The sequence below is a fragment of the Chrysemys picta genome, chromosome 2 (genome assembly GCF_011386835.1).
Source record: "Chrysemys picta bellii isolate R12L10 chromosome 2, ASM1138683v2, whole genome shotgun sequence".
NCBI classification, from domain to species: Eukaryota; Metazoa; Chordata; order Testudines; family Emydidae; genus Chrysemys; species Chrysemys picta.
In genome coordinates, this window is record NC_088792.1 from 204256098 (window position 1) to 204278697 (window position 22600).

The window sequence follows — 22600 nt, forward strand, 5'->3', positions numbered from 1 at the left end:
AGTGATTAAAAATTAATCACGATTAATTGCACTGTTAAACAATAATAGAATATCATTTAAATATTTTATGGATATTTTCCACACTTTCAAATATACTGATTTCAATTACAACACAGAATACAAAGTGTACAATGCTCACTTTATTTTTTATTACAAGTATTTGCACTGTAAAAAACAAAAGAAAGTTTTTTTCAAAACACCTAACACAAGTACTGTAGTGCAATCTCTCTATCATGAATGTTGAACTTACAAATGTAGAATTATATAAAAAAACTGCATTCAAAAATAAAACCATGTAAAAAATTTTAGAGCCTGCAAGTCCACTCAGTCCTACTTCTTGTTCAGCCAATAGCTCAGACAAACAAGTTTGTTTACATTTGCAGGAGATAATGCTGCCCGCTTCTTGTTTACAATGTCATCTGAAAGTGAGAACAGGCATTCTCATGGCACTGTTGTAGCCGGCGTCACAAGATATTTACGTGCCAGATGCGCTAAAGATTCATACGTCTCTTCATGCTTCAACCACCATTCCAGGAGACATGCATCCATGCCGATGACAGGCTCTGCTTGATAACAATCCAAAGCAGTGCAGACCAATGCATGTTCATTTTCATTATCTGAGTCAGATGCCACCAGCAAAAGGTTGATTTTCTTTTTTGGTGGTTCAGATTCTGTAGTTTCCGTATCTGACAGTTGCTCTTTTAAGACTTCTGAAAGTATGCTCCACACCTCGTCCCTCTCAGATTTTGGAAAGTACTTCAGATTCTTAAACCTTGGGTCAAGTGCTGTAGCTATCTTTAGAAACCTCACATTGGTACCTTCTTTGTGTTTTGTGAAATCTGCAGTGAAAGGGTTCTTAAAATGAACATGTGCTGGGTCATCATCCGAGATTGCTAGAACATGAAATATATGGCAGGATGTGGGTAAAACAGAGCAGGGGACATACAATTCTCCCCCAAGGAGTTCAGTCACAAATTTAATTAACACATTATTTTTTTAACAAGCATCATCAGCATGGAAGCATGTCCTATGGAATGGCGGCCGAAGTATGAAGGGGCATACGAATGTTTAGTATATCTGGCACGTAAATATCTTGCAATCCAGCTACAAAAGTGCAATGCAAATGCCTTTTTCCACTTTCTGGTGACATTGTAAATAAGAAGCCAGCAGCATTATCTCCCATAAATGTAAACAAACTTGTTTGTCTTAGCAATTGGCTGAACATGAAGTAGGACTGAGTGGACTTGTAGGCTCTGAAGTTTTACATTGTTTTGTTTTTGAGTGCAGTTATGTAACCCCCCCCTCTAAATTCTACATTTGTAAGTTGCACTTTCAAGACCAAGAGATTGCACTACAGTACTTGTATGAGGTGAACAGAAAAATACCATTTCTTCTATCATTTTTACAGTGCAAATATTTGTAATAAAAAATATTACACACTTAGATTTAAATTACAACACAGAATACTAGATATATGAAAATGTAGAAAGACATCCAAAACATTTAATAAATTTCAATTGGTATTCTATTGTTTAACAGTGCAACTAAAACTGCAATTAATTGCAATTAATTTGTTTTTAGTTAATCGTGAGTTAACTGCGATTTATTGACAGCCTAGTTATTTATAGAAAATTTGCTGAAAATATGGTACCAAAAAATCTGAACCAACTGTACAGCATGTTTAAGCCACACACTAGAAATGATTTTCTATCAAACACAGCACCTTCAGAGTAAAAGAAAAAAAATCTAACCATCTGTTTCAAGTACTAATTAAGCCATATACAAATAATATTTACTTCGCGTAATCAGCTCTGGAAAATATGACTTGCAAAACACATTACACTTCTGAAATCTAAAAAGCAGCAATCGAAACTTCCAAGTGTCAATTGGTACAGTATTCTTGACATTGTGCCAATTTACAAATTGTCAGTTTGCCTCTGGTCATTACAAAACAAACTAGATTAGGCTATTTGAACACTGGCTGATGGTATAGTTAGACTATTCTTAGTCATTCATGCAGTGGTTGGTCCTAAAATGGATCAGTGCTATAAAAACATGACTACCAATTTTAGGCAGAGTTTAAGAAATGCATTTTACTCAAAATTAAAAAAAAAAAAAAAAAAAGAAAAGAAAAGTGTCCCTCTATGGATATTTCTCATGAGAAAAATGCAATAAACCTAACAGAGCTTTGCTCCAAAATTGTGTACCTTCCTAAAGTCATTGGTGAGGATTTAAAATTAGCTTTTCTGCGGAGTAGGAATAGGCATCTCCTCTGCCTTTTAATCCTGAGGCTTTGTCTACATTGCGCAGCTTTTAGCGACATGGCTGTGCCACTACAGCTGTGCCGCTAAAAGGCATGCAGTGTAGCTGCCATTTGTCAGCAGAAGTGAGCTCTCCTGCCAACAAAAATCTTCCACTCCCAATGAGCAACCATGGCTTTGTCGGCAGAAGAGCGCTCCTGCCGGAAAAGCGCTGTTCACACCGGGGCTTTTCGTTGGTAAAACTTTTGTCGTTCTGGGTGTGTGTGTGTTTAACATCCCAATATGACAAAAGTTTTGCCAACGAAGTTCCAGTGTAGACAAAGCCTGAGTTTGGACTCTGACACTCAATGCTTGCTCAGTTTATCTGTCGAAGGGTAAAGCTACACAGCAAATGAAGGTGTCATTGAAGCCATCTGAATACTAAGTCCCCCAGGGACTCACTTTAAGTACTTGGGTTGCTAACGTGCACTGAAGTCTATGCTAGGGTTACCATATTTAACAAATAAAAAAAAGAGGACCCTCCACGGGGCCCTGGCCCCGCCCATTTCCCACCTCCAGCCCCCCCCAACTCCGCCCCTTCCCTGCCCCAACCCCGCCCTAACCCCTCCCCCTCCTCCCTCCCACTCCCAGCCACGCGAAAAGGGCTGCCCGAGCGCTACCGGCTTCACGGTTTGCCGGGCAGCCCCCAGACCCTGCGCCCCCGGCCGGCGCTTCCCCAGCGCAGCTGGAGCCTGGGAGGGGAAGCGCCCAGCCGCGGGTGCAGGGTCTGGAGGCTGCCCGGCAAACCGTGAAGCCGGGAGCGCTTGGGCTTCGGGCAGCCCCTATGCCTCCGGACCCTGCGCCCCTGGCCGGGCACTTCCCCTCCTGGGCTCCGGCGGAGCAGGGTCCGGAGGTATGGGGGCTGCCCGAAGCCCGTAGCGCTCGGCTCTTAAACAGAGCTGAAGAGTCAGGGGAGGAGCAGAGCCGCCGCGGCCGGAGGCTCTGCTCCTCCCCTGACTCTTCGGCTCTGTTTAAGAGCCGAGCTGCCTGAGCGCTACCGGCTTCGGGCAGCCCCCATGCCTCCGGACCCTGTGCCACCGGAGCCTGGGAGGGGAAGTGCCTGGCCGGCGGCTGGGGTCCGGAGGCAAGGGGGCTGCCTGAAGCCCATAGCGCTGGGGCAGCTCGGCTCTTAAACAGAGCCGAAGAGTCAGGGGAGGAGTAGAGCCGCCGCGGGAGGGGAAGTGCCCGGTCAGCATTTTCCCGGACATGTTCGGCTTTTTGGCAATTCCGCCCGGACAGGGGTTTGATTGCCAAAAAGCCAGACATGTCCGGGAAAAAACGGACGTATGGTAACCCTAGTCTATGCCATCACATCTTCACTACTACTATTACCTATGCAAGCTAAATTAATGCTAGCGCAGCTATGCCTACCCACACTACGCCACCTTCATTTGCTGTGTAAACATATCCTAACTATTGGCAGGGTTCTATACCCTTAATGTTTTGCCATTGATAAATTAAGAAAATACGGTTTGTGAAAAATGAAGTTGATAAGTCGACTGAGTTCATTATAAATATGGTTAACTTTTTTTAAATCAAAAAGAGCAAGGAATGTTTAATTAAAATTCCTTAATGGTAAAAATTTGACTGAAGCAGGAGTAAAATAACTCCTCTCACATGGAACGTGAACTATTCAAAATACTTCTCTTAATATTAATTTAAAAGGTGCCTTGCAAAAGAGAAAGTGCTCTGATTCTTCATGATGTATAAAGACAACCTAAGCTGTCTTCCCCCCCTCCCCACGCAAGAATTGTTTTTTACATTAGAAATATTAGACACTGCCTAGCAGTTTTTGCTCGAAGGCTCTTCAAATTGGAAAATTTAGTAAGATGAGATCCCCAGTGAAAACCAACTGAAAGGGAAAGAAATTTTAAGTTAACTCTCTATTCAGTTCAAACAAACAATCCTCACCCTTTTAACTGAATGCTGAGAAAGCTCCCAACATTTCTCTAATCCTCCAAGGCATGCTCCAGCAAATATGGAAAGAAAAGACTTGATAGTTCTGGTATTTTTGAGGTAAAACTCCCCCCCTCTACTCCCCCCATCCATTTATAACAACACTGCAAAGGGAGGGCACAATTTTCTTTTCCTGTGAAGGTTACCTTAAATCAGAGAACATTGTTTTAGCTAGTTCATCAATCCAGGGAGCCAAATATTGAATATTTTAGAAGTGATCATTATAATGACGGTAACTTAAAGATCAAAAGAGTTTGGTATAAGAGAACTTTATAATGTGAAGTATATTCAAACATACCAATGGGTCTTAAAAACCTTAAGATCATATATTAAATACTTAAGTTTAAAACTGTTTATAAACATTCTAAAGAAGACTAAAACACTAATTTCAGTATCAAATTTATTTCGCTGCTTGGTTTCATGACAAAGTTTAATTTTTAAAGAAGTCAATCAAAACTGCTGGACAACAATAAACCTTCCATAATTTTATTATCCCTTCTATACATAATATTTTGGCCCTTGAAATGTGCCATTTATTTTAGCCTGCGTGGTTATCTTTAAGCCTGGTCTTCACTACAGGGTTAGGTCGACGTAAACTGCCTTGCGTCAACCTAGCTGTAGAAGTTTCTTCACTTAAATTTGGCTCCCACTGACATAAGTCCCTCTCTATGCCGATTAAGTAACACCACCTGCCCAGGCAGAATGGATTCAAGGTCGATGTAATTAGGCTGACAGAGTGTCAGAGCAGACACTGCATTGCTTATGGCAACTGTTACCGGCTTTCAGAAGCCATCCCACAATGCCCCACACTGACAATACAATTGATACAAGCCCTTTTGGTGAGGATGTACACCTCCAACACGAGTCAAGTATGTGCCCACACACACACACGTTTTAATAACTGTGGTGGCTGTATGCCAATGTAAATTAGGGCGAGATAATTTTGGCCTTAGATAACTATTTGGAATCAGCTTAATTCACAATTTCTGCTCTATTCTAAATAGATTTTTATATCGCGCTCATTACTGTTGTATATGAGCACAATCCTGCAGTGCATTAAGCAAAGTGACTACATATCTATCATGTGTCTATTGTCTCATTCTCTTTCCCTAGAGGGAGAAGCATGTGCAGTGAATCATCTTGTTTTGGTCTGCTTGATTTTTTGTTTTTATACAGCACAGAAATGTAACATCAGTATTACTAATAGTACATCTAGCTGTCCCCCACAGAACTTTTGGCATTTCTAACCAACTCCAGTGCTCGCCACTTAATTTGAACACTATCTTAAAACTACATTTAATTGTATTAAAACCTCAGGAATCATTTATGTTGACCAAATTTTGCATGACTTAAATCACTGACTACAGCAAGTTTTAATTTAATTAACAAAGACAAAATTTCTGAATGAGCAAACTTAAAAAAGGGGAAAGACTATTCAGATCTCTGATTTCTTGGTTGCTTTCCACATTAATAGTACTATTACAAGAATGTTGTTCAAAAATATCTTTTGTCAGTGTATGTGTACCTCATTTTGACGGTAAGGGAACAAGGATAGCATACAACATAAACCATTCCTAGTCTCCTCAAAGATCAGTCAAAACATCTCTGCTAATTGATTCCATATTTCAGTGATTAAAAGTTAAACATAAACTTCTGATTTCTACAGGCTCCTTCTAATGTCCCCACCACACACTTTCAGGAGAGCAGAATTAACCACAGATTTTGAGTTTGGTAGAAAATTCTTCAAACCTTAAATAAAATAAAATAACTGACACATGAAAAGGTGCATGCTATATATACCCCAGGGGTCGGCAACATTCGGCCCGCAGCTCGCCAGGGTAAGCACCCTGGCAGGCCAGGCCAGTTTTATTTACCTGCTGACGCGGCAGGTTCGGCTGATCGCGGCCCCCACTGGCCGCGGTTTGCCGTCCCGGGCCAATGGGGGCAGCTAGAAGTGGCGCAGGCGAGCGATGTGGGGTGGTTACCCTGGCAAGCCGTGTGCCGAATGTTGCCGACCCCTGCTATACCCAATTTTTTTTTTAAATGATAGCCTAAGTATCAAAATATTACTGAAGAAGAAGGAGGAGTAGAGACAGGAGACAAATGCAGCCAAACCTGAGGAAATAGCAGCAACAGATCAGAACATGACCTGCGTCAAAAGACATCAACAAAAACTTCAATTTAGTCTGCCACCTTGGCATCTGGGTGCTTAATTAGGCAAACACACTGCAAAAACTGAACTGCACAGGATATAATCTAATAAAACAGAACACTTGATAACTGTTTGTATTAAAAAGCATATTAAATCTGAACAAGATCCTTTAAAAAAAAAAGTTCATGTAAGCTCTCTATGCTACTAACTATACTCATCTAAATGTCACTGAGGGAGCTGTTTGGCACATGTCAGCACTATGGAAAATGAGGCCACTTATACTTATTTAGGTGCCCAAAGAGGAGCACGGATCAGTGTTCACGTTGCACTCCCCGTCAGTACCTGGCCCAGCAAAGCTAATGAGCCAACCAGCAGACCAAATTCAGGGATGAATCCTGGTCACATGACACCTGAGGCATGTTGTGCATATGCTAAGAAGGTGCCCAGATATGGAGTCAGGATCCTTACTCTACCCAATCTATATTTTAAAAGCCTAACATGCTAGTCATCATAAACCAGTGGTCAAATGTACGCAAGCTATTGCTTACGCTGACTTTGAAATGAGGCATGAACTTTGTGCAAGGTTGTGATGTTTTGGGAAGAGCCAACAGGCTTTTATAATTCCCCTCCCTTTTTTAAAAAAAATCCCTCCTCCCTCACCAAGTCTTCAGTGTACCACAAGCAATAAATATGTTTAATATAAAATCATGCTACTCACTGTGAAAATTGAAATGAAGAATCCCGAAATGTCTTTTCCTTGTGTGCATATTGGAATTGAGGGCTGTGTGTTTTGGATGCCCTTATTTTACAAACACCAACACCACGTTTGCCATCTTAAAGCCTCCCATTGGGGTCCAAATCTGTATTGCCTATACATTCAAGACTCCCAGGAGCTTCAAAAGGGAGATTTGCATGAGTAAGAAGTGCAGATTTGAACCTCTGATTTATATTTATTAATTATTAAGTGTTCTCACATTGTATTGATTCAATGTATTTCTTTCTGGAAACTTGCCTAACGTGCTGTCCTGGATAATTCTATTAATCAAGTGATTTTTCCTGCAAATTGAATGTGTTTGTCAAAATATGATTAAAAGCTTGAGCAATCCCTTATTAAAATAACAAGATTATGCATTAAGCCATGCTTTAAAACCTTCAAAACCTAACAGAGAATATAGTGGTTATTATTGATAGAATAAACATGTGAACTCTGTATTAAAGTGATTCCTATAAATGATCAACATGTGCATTTTTAAAAACCACACTTTCGTTACAAGAGTCCATACAACCTTTCACAATGATCACATTTCTAACTACTACTAATCAGGTTTTAGGATACCTCAATATACAACTTCTAATGGGCATGTTATGTGTGGAACTAAAACTGACAGTATCCTTTTAAAAAGTGACTGAATAGATCAAGAAAAGTAACAGCATGCGTGTGAAATTTGCTGAAAAATATTGTGTGCATTAGTGACAGTCAAAATGAGGGAAATCAGTGAGTATGGTTAGTATGATACATCTTGTTATTGAAAAATCATTTGATACTGTTGCGTATGACACAGATTGATTAGAGCCAAAGCCTGGCCCGGGGCAGATTAAAATGTGTTATTCTGGCTTTGGGACAAGAGGATTCTCAAGCAAGGCACAAACTGAAAAATACAGTTGAAAAAATATAGTTGGGATAGTTCCCCTAGTTAACATACAACAATTTGTTTAGTTTTTTAAAAGGACTAAGGGAAGCTCCTCTCGTTAAACGTTTACTATTTAAGATTTACTGAAAACAATTTAAAAAAGGGCAGGTAACAAGTGTAGTGAAGGAAAAAGGCAGTCGGAGTCATTTCAGCACACAAGTGACTTTGAGGAGGAGAGTAAGGCAGCAACAAATACAGACAAACAGAGTAGGCGAATTCAAAATTATTTGAACAGATTAAATTTAAAGCCTATAAACTAACCATACTAAAGCTTTGATCCAATGTGCAGTGAGGTCAATAGAAAGACTACCATTGACTTAAATGAGCATTGAATCAGGCCCTTACTTTTTTCCTTACTGAAATGACTCATGTAATCATCAAAGGAGAAGAAAACTTATATGGAAACCTTTTAAAAAAATTTAAAATGGTATGCCCATTTTTTTTTAATTTGCTTTATCAAAGTTCTTTTAATTAGTTATTTTTAAAATAAATTAAAGTGAAACCGCCCATTTAAAAGAGCACAAAACAGGTTAAAGATCAAGAATGATTCATGGATGAAAACTAATGTATTAACTATATCTGCACCAGTTTTGGCACCAGTTTAGAGGCAGGTATTATGAACTGCCCTTAAAAGTTTGTGCAGCGCCTAGCACAATGAGGATTCAATCTTGGTCAGGGCCTTTATGCTCTACAGTAATAGAAGGTGTCAAATACAGCACCCAAAAATTGAGATGCCCAAAGTCATTAGTCACTTTTGAAAATTTAGGCCAACATCCTTGTAAATATATCCACTATGACATTTCACACTAAACAGAAAGTTGTAATTGATTTCCAAAATGTTTTAACCATTAAACAGCTTTTTATAAAGCAAATCTTCAAATACATTTTTAACTTGCAATGGCAGAACAGTGGGCAGAAGTAGATTTACAGTACTTTAGACTAAGAAGTGTACCAACATTTTGGCAATGGGAATAGGAAAAGATGAGTTGCAGATTTCCTGTATTAACTTAGATTTATGGGTTAACTTGAATGAATATTTGTATTTCCAAGACTTGTGATGGAAGAAGTTGCATCTGTGATAAATTACTGGGTTCCCAATACATAGACCAAACAGAAAACTTGTTAAGACACTTTTAAGCCAACTGCATTGCCCAGCTTTTAAAAAAGTGGAAACTATTCATGCCATGAACTCAATACTTTGAATCTGAAATCTAACATTTAAAATACACTTTTTTTTAACTGGGTAATACTTGTCACAAATGATCTCAAGGTACTTTGCGCAAGAATATGGGGGAGGGGACTTGCCCCAACACTGGCCAAATTCAGATGGGGGGGGGTACCTATATTTTTCCTTTCAACTGGTTATACTTATTCACTTCTTGTCCTAAATTGTGAATTGCTGCCATGTTAAGCAGCAGCCAGGTTTCACCTCAGAGATTATTATACTTCAGTCACGGGTAAAAAAATTTCACTATATATAATTCTCAGCTTCCAGAGATAAAAATACAAACCCATAATGGAGTATCATCTGCATGTTTTGTTGCTTCTGACACTATCTCAGCTGTTCACAGCCTGGACTGAGTTTGACAGCTGCATTCCACACTCCTTGCTAACTTAGAGCCCCCTGTATTTATGGTCATTAAAATGAGCACTAAACTTGCTTTGCTGGTTTACTTACATGCTCTCATTTATGTAACAATCATGGGCTACTAGTTGTTTAGACTGTCCCATGGTGCCAATATAATCAACACAAGAAAGGTTTTTAAAGAGAACAAATTATTTTGTGTATTTACTTGGGGGGGGGGGGACCCACACTTAACCCTTGCATTATATATTCCTAAATACCATGACAACATCTGTCTGTAGATTACTTACATCACAAAGTGTTACAACAGGTAGTATTGATTAAACTTTCTGCAGTAAGCATGCCACCAGCTCTGTTTGTGAACAATTGTCCTGTTGGATTTTTGGATTTTACCAGAAGAAAAGTTGAGAACACTGTTTCTTCTGGCATTAAACATGCAAATACAAGTGGCTTCTTTAACCATTACCTGAAAATACTACCAGGTGCACCACTTGTTTATTACACACCCAGATTGATTTTACTACTTAAATATTAAACACATTATAGTAATATAAAGCATTTCTAGAATCAAGCTTAACTGAATAAATGTATTAATATGCAAACTGAGCTGATTTTTCATTAAAAAGGGACTCCCCATCTACAGCAAGTCTTCTCTGAACTCACAGAATTACTGTCTTCTTTCTTAGCTCACAGCTACAATCACATCGGTTATTGGAGAGCCCTTTGCACTTCTGCCTGTCAGATGGCAACAAGTCACACAAGACTGTACTCAATCCACTCACCAATTTCCATTTGAGAGCAAGTGTTCTAGACCTCTGCATCCACCCCAAGACACACACAAAAAACCCCAACCCATAAGCTACACAGACAGAAGGCCTCTGAAAGCATGGAGTTTTATAGAAGTCTCAAATGGCAGGAGTGAGATTTAAGTACAAATCTTTCATCATCTGCTGCCTCAAATTGCTGGGGGTGGGGTGGGGGAATAAATCTTGTATGTGCTAATATTTAAAACATTTTTGGTATCAATATATTTTATCATAATTATCCAGTGTCTGAAGATTTCAGCTCAGGATAATACCAAGTATTACTAATAAGTAAAATGAACAAATGTTTTAAAAAAAAATGGACTAGATTTTAAGTTAAAAACCACCTACACAGAACTTAAATGTAGTTTCACATAGAAGACCTAAAAGACCCCTGAATCCTGACAATTTGTTGTTTTCCAATCACATTTTCCTATTAAAAAAATCCCACAAACTCTCTTGTTGCTGTGTGAGGAACTCCTAAAGAAGTCACTGACTATGCAGGGAAACAATGAAAACTGAATTACACAATGCTGTCAAATGTGCTAATATTATGAAAGATGAATACTTTTACTCTCTATTTTCTTTCAGTTATAGTAATCTCTGGTGTCAGTGGAAAGTGGTAATGCTATCCCTAAAAGGATAACAAGAACTATACTATCAGTTTGTGCATATATAAAGAGAATGGACTTTTCTAAACAAAATAGTATCTTTGTCAAAATACCTAAAAGTACAAATACAAGTACTAATAATAAGACTACAGACCAACTAAGAGTCACTATCTTCAAGTCTGGCATACAAAACTCTACATAGCAACGTTTTGTTACTCATTTGGCAACAGTATCCAAAATTAGTAAATATTTTAGATCCAGTACGCTCCTGCTATGTAAATATAAAATTAAGGAAACAATGCTCTATCCAAGGAGTTTATTATACCTCTACCCTGATATAATGCTGTCCATGCAGCCCCGCCCCCTCTGGAGCGCTGCTTTACCGTGTTATATCGGGTCGCGTTATATCAGGGTAGAGGTGTATTCAAAACAGCGAAGCACTATAAATATATATTACACCATGTATGTGCTGCTATAAGGATGTGCTGTTGAAATCTGACAGGTCATTTTTGAAAGTCTTCACAGAAGTAGTGTGCTTTTGAGGTGAGATTTGTTGTATAATTTATACAACAGAAATTCATAATTTAGTTAACTAATTCTGCATTGTGAAATATGTAAACAAGTATTAAAATGCCTTATCTTTTCAAATGAATCACTTCCTCCCCTCCAAATGCACCAGCCCAGTGTGCCCATAACATCACTCAGTAGGGGCAGAGAGCAGCCATTGGCTCCTACAGACCTGAGACACCCAACCATTTTATCAATCACATTTGAAATCCTTTGTGTCAGCCTGGTGCCCTGAACAGCCTACAAGTTTCACTTAAGAAATTATTAAGCAGCTAAAGCAAACATTTTGAACTTTGGTCTGTTTGGCTTACACTGGTACAGCTAAATATAAACATTAGTGTATAGCTGAGCTGAGACAGTCAATATCAAGTAAAAAAGGAGGGAATTTTTATTCTAGAGTTCAAACTATTTTAAATACAGATTTACAATATCATCACTAAACTCCTTCCCCCATGCGTATCTGTTCCTTCAGTTACATCTAGCTTTCTCCTCCCAAATTTGAGCTCAAAGCACATTCAATTTACAGAACTTCTCCCCCAACCCCCCCAAAAACAGGGAAGCGCGTCCTGCTGGATCAGTCACAAGTTTTTTAGAAAATCATTCTCCCTGAAGAGGTGATAACAGGAAAAAATAGGGAGGTGCTTGATGATTACAATTGAAGACCATATTCTGATCTCAGTTTAACTTCAGTATGGGGTTACTTTGGATTTACAACATCAGTGTAAAAGTAGAGTTTATTCTATCCTGTATTTTCTTCCCAACTTGAAGACTCAATGCTATATGATACGAAGAATTAAGGGGCAACTTTAGTATGTTAATTTGGGGCTATGAAAAGCTCTTTGTGTTCTACTAACTTTAGAGTTCTCAACAGCTCTCAACTTTAAAACTTTAGTCATGAAGGCTCAAAATAATGCTTTTATTTTCAAGTATTTCTACATGTAGTTTGGTGCAAGTAGATTTCCTATGCTCCTTAGATGTTGCTATACTTTTTAGATCAAATATTTTGTAACCACAGCATTATTTATTTCCTGTTTTGCTAAAATTAGGAAGCTTTTGTGCTTGAATCACTGGTTTATCTAGCAAATCAGATTTGCTCACTACTCAGATAAAAACTGACCAGTTTCCAAAGCACACTTCCCTCCAGTACTTTTTGCCCGCCCTTACTCATCATGGAAGATCAACAGGGTTTTATTGTTAATCCCATCCAGAAAGAGTGCTTAACACAGGTCAACAAGTTTTCTTGCATACACCTTGTTCATCACTGGAGGAGATTAAGGGTATGTCTACACTGCCCACGTTGCAGCGCTGTGACGTGAGCAGTGTAGACATGCTTTATCGCCGGGGAGAGCTCTCCCGGCAATAAAAAAACCCCACCCTGAACGAGCAGTGGTAGCTTTATAAAGCACTATCTACACTGGCGCTTTTCAGTTCTAAAACGTTTATCGCTCAGGGGGGTGTTTTTTCACTCCCCTGAACAACTAAAGTTTTAGCACTGAAAGTGGCAGTGCAGGCACCGCCTTACAGAGGATAAATTCTAATCCTAGTCCCATTTCCTTAACCTTAAATAAACTTGTCATGGGTTATGGAAGCTATCAGTGTTTCTTCATAACACCACCAAAATCAAATCTATATTAACATCTCTTTAGATTATGATACCTCTCTGGCACTTTTATATTGCACATTTAAGGTTTTGTAACAAAAAGCAGAACCTGTGCTCCTAACTTCAGAACAATGTATTTTATACATATATATTAACAGTTGTTAACAGAAAACCATATGCACTACCAAGTTCAGCTTTTCAAAGAAACCAGGAAGGAATAAAAGAGCTGTCAAAATAAACATTAAAACTGTCAAAATAAACACTAAAACTGTAACAGCAACCATTTTAGAATTAATTTGTCAGAGGAAGATACCTCTCTATTTCTAAAAAGCAGCACTATTACTTTCCATCAGATGTTTAGAACTCTTCAGGCTCCAAGCTGCAATTAAGCACACATTTTACAGAAAGATAGCCTTCGCCTAACAACCACCTTGTCACAACACTGAAAGTTCAGTTCCAAAAATAGGCCTGTAATAACAAGGCAGACTAAAATTTGTTTTCAGGTTGCTCTAGGATTGATTCTTCCTTCCTTCCCATAATCCTTCACCCTCCTGTACCAAAAAATAATCCACCTGAAGGGGGTGCCTACTGATGACTAAACTTTATAGAAAGATTTGCTATAAAACACATTGTTTGCTCTATTTGCTGTCCAAGACAGTGAACTACATACACAACATAAGACATGTTACTAACTGTCAATCTCAAACTAAAGCTTTCCACAGATCTAGAACCATATGCCGAGCGCCCATTACATTTTCCTCGGGAAATGCTGTAAAACCTTGAACCAATATTTGAATCCACATTCAATTTCCTAGGTACTCAGGCACCCTTTTATTTTTGACATTTAAAATACTTGCGTTTTTAACATGACACATGGAAGACCCTGACATCCATCTCCTATTATAAGAGCATCATTAAGGGGTTGAGCGTCTCTTTTAAGAGTACAGTTGAAGGGTCTGGAATGGATCGCAACATATGCCAGACTTATCCTGAGGAGCAAGGGCTCTAAGCTTCTCTCAACACCACTGACCCCCGCCCACCCCACTCCCCGGGAAGAGGCTCTCTGGGCGTTTTCTAACGTGTTACTCGCCTCTCTCCTCTGTTCGGGGCTCACGTTACGTTTCCAGGGGCTGTTGGGGCCGAAGGTGACGCGCCTGAGTTACAGGAGTGAGGCTGGGAGCAGGAGGAGGGAACTAGTGTCTATCCCCCCGCGATGTGAAGGTCGGCAGAGGCCTGTACGTGCGTGTGGCTGAGGAGGGCGGCGGCTGCTGCAGGGGTGCGGAGAGGGCCCGAGGGGAGCAGCGAGGGGGCCCGACAGGTGGCTGGTGGAGGGTGTTTAGCGCCAGGGCACCGGGCCGAGGGGCGGAGCACTGCCAGAGCCCGGCCCCAGCTGGCACGGGGGCAACGCAGGAGGCGAGGCGCGGCGCTAGCTCCGGCCCGGCCAGGCCGCTCTCCCGGGAAGCGGGGGCGGGCCTGAGGGGGAGCCCGGCGCCCGCCCGCCCGGGGCTCTTACCCACGGTGGACTTGCAGGCCTCGCAGAAGGTGTCGTCGGTGAAGCGCTCCATCAGGCTGGTCTTGCCCACGCCCCGCGAGCCGATGATGATGACCTGCAGCTTGAAGTCGGCCGGGCGCGGCGGCTGCTTCCTGCGGCGGGACTGCGGCCCCGAGAGCGCCGGGGAGCCCCCCGCCGCGAACTCCCGCCCCGCGCCGCCCCTGCGCTGCAGCCCGGAGCCCGGCTCCATGACCGCAGGCGGCTCCTGCGCGACCCGGCTCCCCGCGCGCGCGCCGCTGCCCCGGGCCTGAGGGGAACGGGAACTCCGCGGCCGCCCGGACAACGAGCGGCCCGCGCCGCAGCGAGCGGGGCCCGCCGCCGGGGGAGCAGCGCCCCCTAGAGCGTGGGAGGGCCGAGCTGGGAAACCGCACCTGTCCCCACACACAGACACTGAGTGCCCGCGGGGGCTGAAAGAAATAAACACGCCGCTCTATGGGGCCTTGGCTACACTGGCAATTCACAGCGCTGCACTTGCTGCGCTCAGGGGTGTGAAAAAACACCCCCCGAGCGCAGCGAGTGCAGTGCTGTAAAGCGCCAGTGTAATCAGCGCCTGCAGCGCTGCAAGCTATTCCCCTCGGAGAGGTGGAGTACTTGCAGCGCTGCGAGAGAGCTCTCGCAGCACTGGCGGGGCGACTACACTCGCACTTCACAGCAGCGCTGTGAATCCATGAGTGTAGCCAAGGCCTGTGTGTAGCTAGGAGCGTGGGGCACGTCTGGGGACACGCTAGGGTGACCAGACAGCAAGTGTAAAAAATCAGGACAGGGTAATAGGAGGCTATATAAGAAAAAGCCCCAAATAGCGGGACTATCCCTATACAATTGGGACATCTGGTCACCCTAGACCAGGCCTGCACTTAACCTCTGGTGCTGCCTGTGCTCAGCTCAGCTAGCCCCAGGGGTCCTCCTCCTGCCCCTGGCTGGAAGTGCAGCAGCCAGAGATGGGGATCAGCATGTCCCATGTAGTCTAAGTGCACCTGCAGTGTAGTTTTAGCCATGTGGCTCCCAGGATATTAGAGAAAGGAGGTAGGTGAAGTTTTATAGGAACGACTTCTTTTGGGGAGAGACAAACTTTGGAGGCACCAGCTCTTAAATCCACACCTTGGATTTATGGCTTATTACAACAGCCTATAACCCACTAACCCCCTTTTTGTCCTATAACTGCAGCAGTACTGCAGTGTCAGCCTACCATGAATGGGCCCTTACTTATGGTAAACAATCTGTTCCACCTTCCTCAGACCTGAAGAAGAGCTAAGTGTAGCTGGACAGCTTGCCTCTTTCACCAACAGAAGGTGATCCAGTAAAAGATATTACCTCACCCACCTTGTCTCTTTAAGTGCACACAACTCTTTGCACATGACTAACTTTGGAAATCACATCACTGAGTCCCTGGCTGATTCACAGATTTTAAGGGCACAGGGGGCCACGAGGATTATTTGGTGTGACCTGCTACATAAAACAGGCTGCAGCATACAGCACCTGGGATCTGCCCCTCCCACATCTCGCACACTCTCTTCTAGCAGGAGAATTGTATTTCAAAAGGGCCAGGGTGAGTTGGGGATTTTTTTTTTCTTGGTAAAGATGCTTTTTTTGAACCAGAGTGCTCAGTGTGGCTTCTGAGCTCTCAATTCCTGTCTTCATCTTCTCCGATCAGTGTTCCCAGCCCCCTGAAGAATCCTTAATTGTGCCTTCATAGTTCTTAACTTAATTAATTCACTAAAACTATGGTTGTGAATCAGTTAGGATTGCTACACACAACATATGTGGCACAAACCCACAAAAACAACCAAGTGAAAAGCCACTTTAAAGTACCTACTCTTTACTTAATCTTCTCACGACTATTGTACACCACTTACCATGCACACTGTAACCTTAACTCTGGTCCAGTCTATCCACACTTACCAAGCTCCCTCCTTCCAATACTAGCAGTTGTGGCTATTTGCTGCAGAATATTATTGTGGTGGAGAATGTAGTTTTTTAAAGGTGATGATGGCAGGATGTTATTCCTAGTGGGATGGTATTAAGATTGCAGTGCACAGCCATTGAACACTAAAACCTACTCAGCAAAGTGGTAGAAATTCTCCAACTAGGCAATTGGAAAGAAAACAGACCTGAGTTGATCCTCCATCACTTTTATCTTGGAGCACTCAAAACTGTTTCAAAGTTCTGTCAGGCTGATGCAGTTGGAACTTACCCCACTGCGATCAAGTTTATGAAAGAGTTTGTTTATGTATTGTCTCTGGTGCATGAAGCATCTCCACCATTTTAAACTTGTTTTCCCAAAGCTACTGGGGGTTTCTGTCATATTGATCTTCATACCAATCCTTGTGAAGACAGCATTCCTGGTGGCCAGTCCTCCCTACATTCTGTTTTATAAAGATAAGATGGTCCTGTAGCCTCATTCCAAATTCCTCGTTCCAACTTGATCAGGCAATTCTTCTGTCCCCAAGCCTCATTCACATCCAGAGATGTCAGTCTGCAGTTTTAAGCCATGATAATTGTAGTCCCTTTATGGGGTCTCTGTAGTGTTGTGATTGCCAAACTTTGTCTTGAAACAGTCCCTAGTTGCTTGCCAGATGTCTCATCTGTATTGCATTCACTTCCTCTTCTAGCAGCTGATAGGTCCCAAAGAGCACTTTGCCAGTAGTCTGCAACCACCCCACTCTTCCCAGGGCCCCCTGACCCCCCCCCCGATGTTCTGCCTCTGTGATCCAGTCCTTGACAAATTCTAGCCAAGTGCAATGGACCCTCTCTTCTCATGGTAACCTGCATCCTTCCTGAGCAGGACAAGAGCAACAGTAGATTCATCCTTAGCCTATTTCCTCCTGCTGCCCTCTGAGAACCCATTGCAGCTCAGCTGATTCATCACATAATTTGTATATTCACCACAAAAAGTCTGTGGGAATGGGGGCAAAACTAGGGGTCAGTCTGTTCCAGCTCAAAGGCTTGCCAAATGGACAGAGTATGTATATACAATTATTAGGACTTAAAAGGTGTTCCACCACCTGAAGATATCAGAGCACAGTCAACTAGCTCTAATGCAGCTTCCATAGCTTTCCTTCATTCTATCTGCCTGTGATCTAATCAGGAATAGAAGTATAACCCCTCTGCCAGGTACCAATGGCAACAGCAAGGGTTGGGTTCAATCTGTCTAGTGGTTCTTTTCTAAAAATCAATAAAACAACCACTCACACCCCCACCCAGTGCCACACTTCTATGTCATGCTCTGGGAAATTAAAATGAACCTCCCCAGTCATGTTTTTAGATGGTTCTTCCCCACTCACAAGCACTCAATACTTTGGGAACATGGAACTGCAAGTATTTAGGGGAAAGGAAAAGACAATCAAGAGAAACATGAGAAATTTCTCTATATAGTTACATACAAGAAAATGAGCAACCCAAAGCAATGCATCGGGAGTTTGGTCAACACATGGTTCCAAATTGTCTGGCTTAATAACATCCAGACTCTTAGTTCACCACAAATGCCACCCACCTAAAACCCAACTTATAAGTCCTATTAAACTCAGTGGTAGAGAAGCATCAAGGTTGGCTCTGCTCCACTGGCCTACCCCAGTACAGAGAGAACCGCTGTGCCAGGTGCCAGGCTGATGTGCGGGCTACATGGTTCAGTGCTGTGATACAAACTCAGCTTACACTGGTCTGGTGCTGCAAAATTAGCTCAGTGCTGCTGCTCTCTTTTAGGGCAGTGCACAATTTAGCTATGAATTGCTGCTAGTTGGGTCAGGTCAGGTCTCACTGCAAAGTCCGTCTCTGCACTGCCACCACCATTGGTCCATTCTGGCATCATCCCACCAGTTGATGCAATACAAGGTGCAGAAACTTTAGGTGTGGAACCGGAACAAAATAGGACCTTTGGAGAAAGTCTCTGCTCCTTAGAAAGCACTCCTAGTCTCTAGATTACATCCTTTGCCCCCTGCACCTCTGTGACCCTAAGAAACCCTCAATGCCAACTGATAAAGTGTTCACTGTTCTCTGACAGGCCTGACAAACTCACTACAGCCAAAATATTGCTTTCATAGTATTTATCCAGCGAGAGGCAAGTGAGATGTATCTAATAAGAACTTATGTCACCCTGATCCTTATAATCCTTGTGAGATGTGTGTATGGATGATATTTAAGGAGTTGTGTAGATGTACTGAAAAGATGTGTTAAAATCTGTGTCCCAGGCAGAGTGGACAAACAAGTTTTGCCAGACAAAGGGATGTAGATTCACTTGTCTGCTTTGATTTATATGTAGACTAAGCACTGGAAGCCAGCACAAGGGAAGTCCCGTTTTTCATATGGAGTCAACATGAGGATGTGAAGATAACTTGGAGCCTGGGCACCAGGAAGGGTTCATCCTCACTCCGGGGACAAAAACAATGAATTTTGGGAAATATAAGTAGAAAGACATTTTCGTGATCCATTCATCGAGGGAAGCCCTTGAAGAGCGGTGTTGTTCATGAATATTTGGATCCTAGTTGACAGAAAACCAACCAGCTTTGCAAGAGATTGGATCTTTTGTAGTACTTTATTTAAAGGAAAGGTCGCTATCGATAAGTTTTTTGCATCTTATGTTTTTGTTTTGTATGTAACCTATCGTTCCTATTATTCTTACTCACTATCTCTTAAATCTTAATATTTGATAATAAACATATGATTGCTTCACTATAGATCCATGGTGTGATGTTATAAAGGATCTGATCCTGAGTTGTACCAGTCAAGCTGTGTGTACACTGTTCCTATGAGGACAGCTTACCTGGGCTTGATACTACAGGGGGACATTTTTAGAGGGGCTCAAGGGGCTGGGCACCTATTGTTAACCTGCAAAGCAAACTGAGGGCTGTCAAAGCCCTGAGAAGATTGGGTAGCTAACACACTAGTGGTATCAGGGAGATGACACCCAGTTAAGCTCAGGCAAGTGTCTGTCTTGCTAAGACAAGCGAGGGGACAGGGGGAGGGGTAATTAGGTGATTCATAGTCCTGGGTACCCCAAGAATCCATCACACACAGCCTTCTCTGTTGAATTTGGATTTTGTTACCAAATCAAAGTCTACCCATACATTAGGGTGACCCTCTCGCACTAGGACATATCCTACACAATTGCTATGCCCTTCCATGGGATCAGTAACAGGAATCTATTATTTATACAATCAAAACATAAAAAAATTCCAGCTAAAGCAACAGAACTGAGTAGATGAGTAAGCAATATTATAGTTCATGTAAATGAAGCTGGCCAACACCTACAAGATCTTCACCAAGCATTCTCAAAACTACGATACCCACACAAGGAAATAAAGAAACAAATCAACAGAGCCAGACGTGTACCCAGAAGCCTCCTGCCACAAGACAGGCCCAAAAGAGAAACCAACAGAACTCCACTGGCCATCACCTACAGTCCTCAGCTTAAACCTCTCCAACGCATCATCAGTGATCTACAACCCATTCTGGACAATGATCCCTCACTTTCACAGACCTTGGGAGGCAGGCCAGTCCTCGCCCACAGACAACCTGCCAACCTTAAGCATATCCTCACCAGCAACCACGCACCGCACCATAACAACTCTAACTCAGGAACCAACCCATACAACAAACCTTGATGCCAACTCTGCCCACATATCTACACCAGCAACACCATCACAGGACCTAACCAGATCAGCTACAACATCACCGGCTCATTCACCTGCACGTCCACCAATGTTATATATGCTATCATATGCCAGCAATGCCCCTCTGCTATGTACATTGGCCAAACTGGACAGTCACTACGCAAGAGGATAAATGGGCACAAGTCAGATATCAGGAATGGCAATATACAAAAACCTGTAGGAGAACACTTCAACCTCCCTAGCCACACAATAGCAGATGTAAAGGTAGCCATCTTACAGCAAAAAAACTTCAGGACCAGACTCCAAAGAGAAACTGCTGAGCTCCAGTTCATTTGCAAATTTGACACCATCAGATCAGGATTAAACAAAGACTGTGAATCTGCTATCCAACTACAGAAGCAGTTTCTCCTCCCTTGGTGTTCACACCTCAACTGCTAGCAGAGCACCTCACCCTCCCTGATTGAACTAACCTCGTTATCTCCATACTGATTTATACCTGCCTCTGGAGATTTCCATTACTTGCATCTGAAGAAGTGAGGTTCTTACCCACGAAAGCTTATGCTCCCAATACTTCTGTTAGTCTTAAAGGTGCCACAGGACCCTCTGTTGCTTTAAATAAAAAGTGATTTTATTAAATACAGAAAGTAGGATTTAAGTGGTTCCAAGTAGTAACAGACAGAACAAAGTAAGTCACCAAGCAAAATAAAATAAAATGTGCAAATCTATGTCTAATCAAACTGAATACAGATAATCTCACCCTCAGAGATGCTTCAGTAAGTTTTTTTTCTCAGGCTGGACACCTTCCAGGCCTGGACACAATTCTTTCCCCTGGTACAGCTCTTGTTCCAGCTCAGGTGATAGCTAGGGGATTCTTCTTGATGGCTCCTCTCCCTCCTTTGTTCTGTTCCACCCCTTTATATATCTTTTGCATAAGGCGGGAACCCTTTGTCCCTCTGGGTTTCCACCCCCCCTCACTCAAAAAGAACCAGTTAAAGATGGATTCCAGTTCAGGTGACATGATCACATGTCACTGCAAGACTTCATTACCCACTTGCCAGCACACACATATACAGGAAGACTCACAGGTAAACACAGCAATCTGCAGACAATGGGAGTCATCAAGATTCCAAACCATCATTAATGGCCCACACTTTACATAATTACAATAGGCCCTCAGAGTTATATTTTATATTTCTAGTTTTAGATACAAGAGTGGTACATTTATACAAATCGGATGATCACACTCAGTAGATTATAAGCTTTGTAATGATACCTTACAAGAGACCTTTTGCATGAAGCATATCCCAGTTATGTTATATTTATTTATTTATTACCAAATTTTTTAAAACTATCCCAGTTACATTATATTCACTTATTATCATGTTTTTATAAAACCATATAGACTGCACAACATCACAAGAGAGACAAGCTTTCGAGATACACAGAGCTCTTCTTCATGTCTGGGAAATGTACTCAGTGTGTCACAGCTAAATACAAGGCCGAACAGATAGTTTAGCATAAGAAGTTAGCACACATGCTAAACTATCTGTTCAACCTTGTATTTAACTGTGATGCTCCAAGAACTTCCAAAACATGAGGAAGAGCTCTGTGTAGCTCGAAAGCTTGTCTCTCTCACCAACAGAAGTTGGTCCAATAAAATATATGACCTCACCCGCCTTATCTCTCTAAAATCCTGTGCCCGACACAGCTACAACAACACTGAATACAATAATGAGATAGCTGACAGAGAAGGAAACATGCCAGTCGAGAGCCAGCATTCTTGGAAAGTATGGTGATAGTCCTGGTAGATGGGCTAGGCTGAGGTGAACAAAGGAAGTTAATGGAACTCGAAAAAGAAAAAAAATATTGCTGTTTTGCATCCAGGTTATACAGTGGATGAAATCTTTCAAACATATGATATTTTAATGGAAGTGTTTAACAAATAATTATGAAAATTTTCTGAATTTTTGATTATCTCCAGTGCTGAATATTGTCAGGGATGGAGCTGCCCAATGGCAAGATAACAGCAAACAGCTGTCAAGACCACATGTGTGGTTTAATATGTGATGGAACAATCCAACACTGCAGGTGAGTGAGCCCCATAGGGAAAGCTGTTAAAAGAGTAACATAGTAAGGTATCCCACTCATGTTAAAATCAGTAGCCTCAAACCCCCAGC

The 22600-nt window shown here is 41.9% G+C and overlaps 1 protein-coding gene and 1 long non-coding RNA gene across 2 annotated transcripts in view; one reads left to right on the forward strand and one right to left on the reverse strand.

The window, feature by feature from the left end:
* Window positions 1-15107, reverse strand: part of RAB12 (RAB12, member RAS oncogene family) — a 40159-nt gene extending 25052 nt beyond the window's left edge. The window contains exon 1 of the mRNA XM_005282644.4: window positions 14779-15107. Coding sequence (XP_005282701.1) covers window positions 14779-15007 — 229 coding nt within the window. The 5' untranslated portion in view covers window positions 15008-15107. The remainder of the gene's footprint in view (window positions 1-14778) is intronic.
* Window positions 15098-19487, forward strand: LOC122172478 (uncharacterized). The gene is made up of 2 exons (XR_006172823.2): window positions 15098-16106; window positions 19073-19487. It is a non-coding gene; the product is annotated as an uncharacterized LOC122172478 (long non-coding RNA).
* Window positions 19488-22600: the final 3113 nt, after the last annotated feature.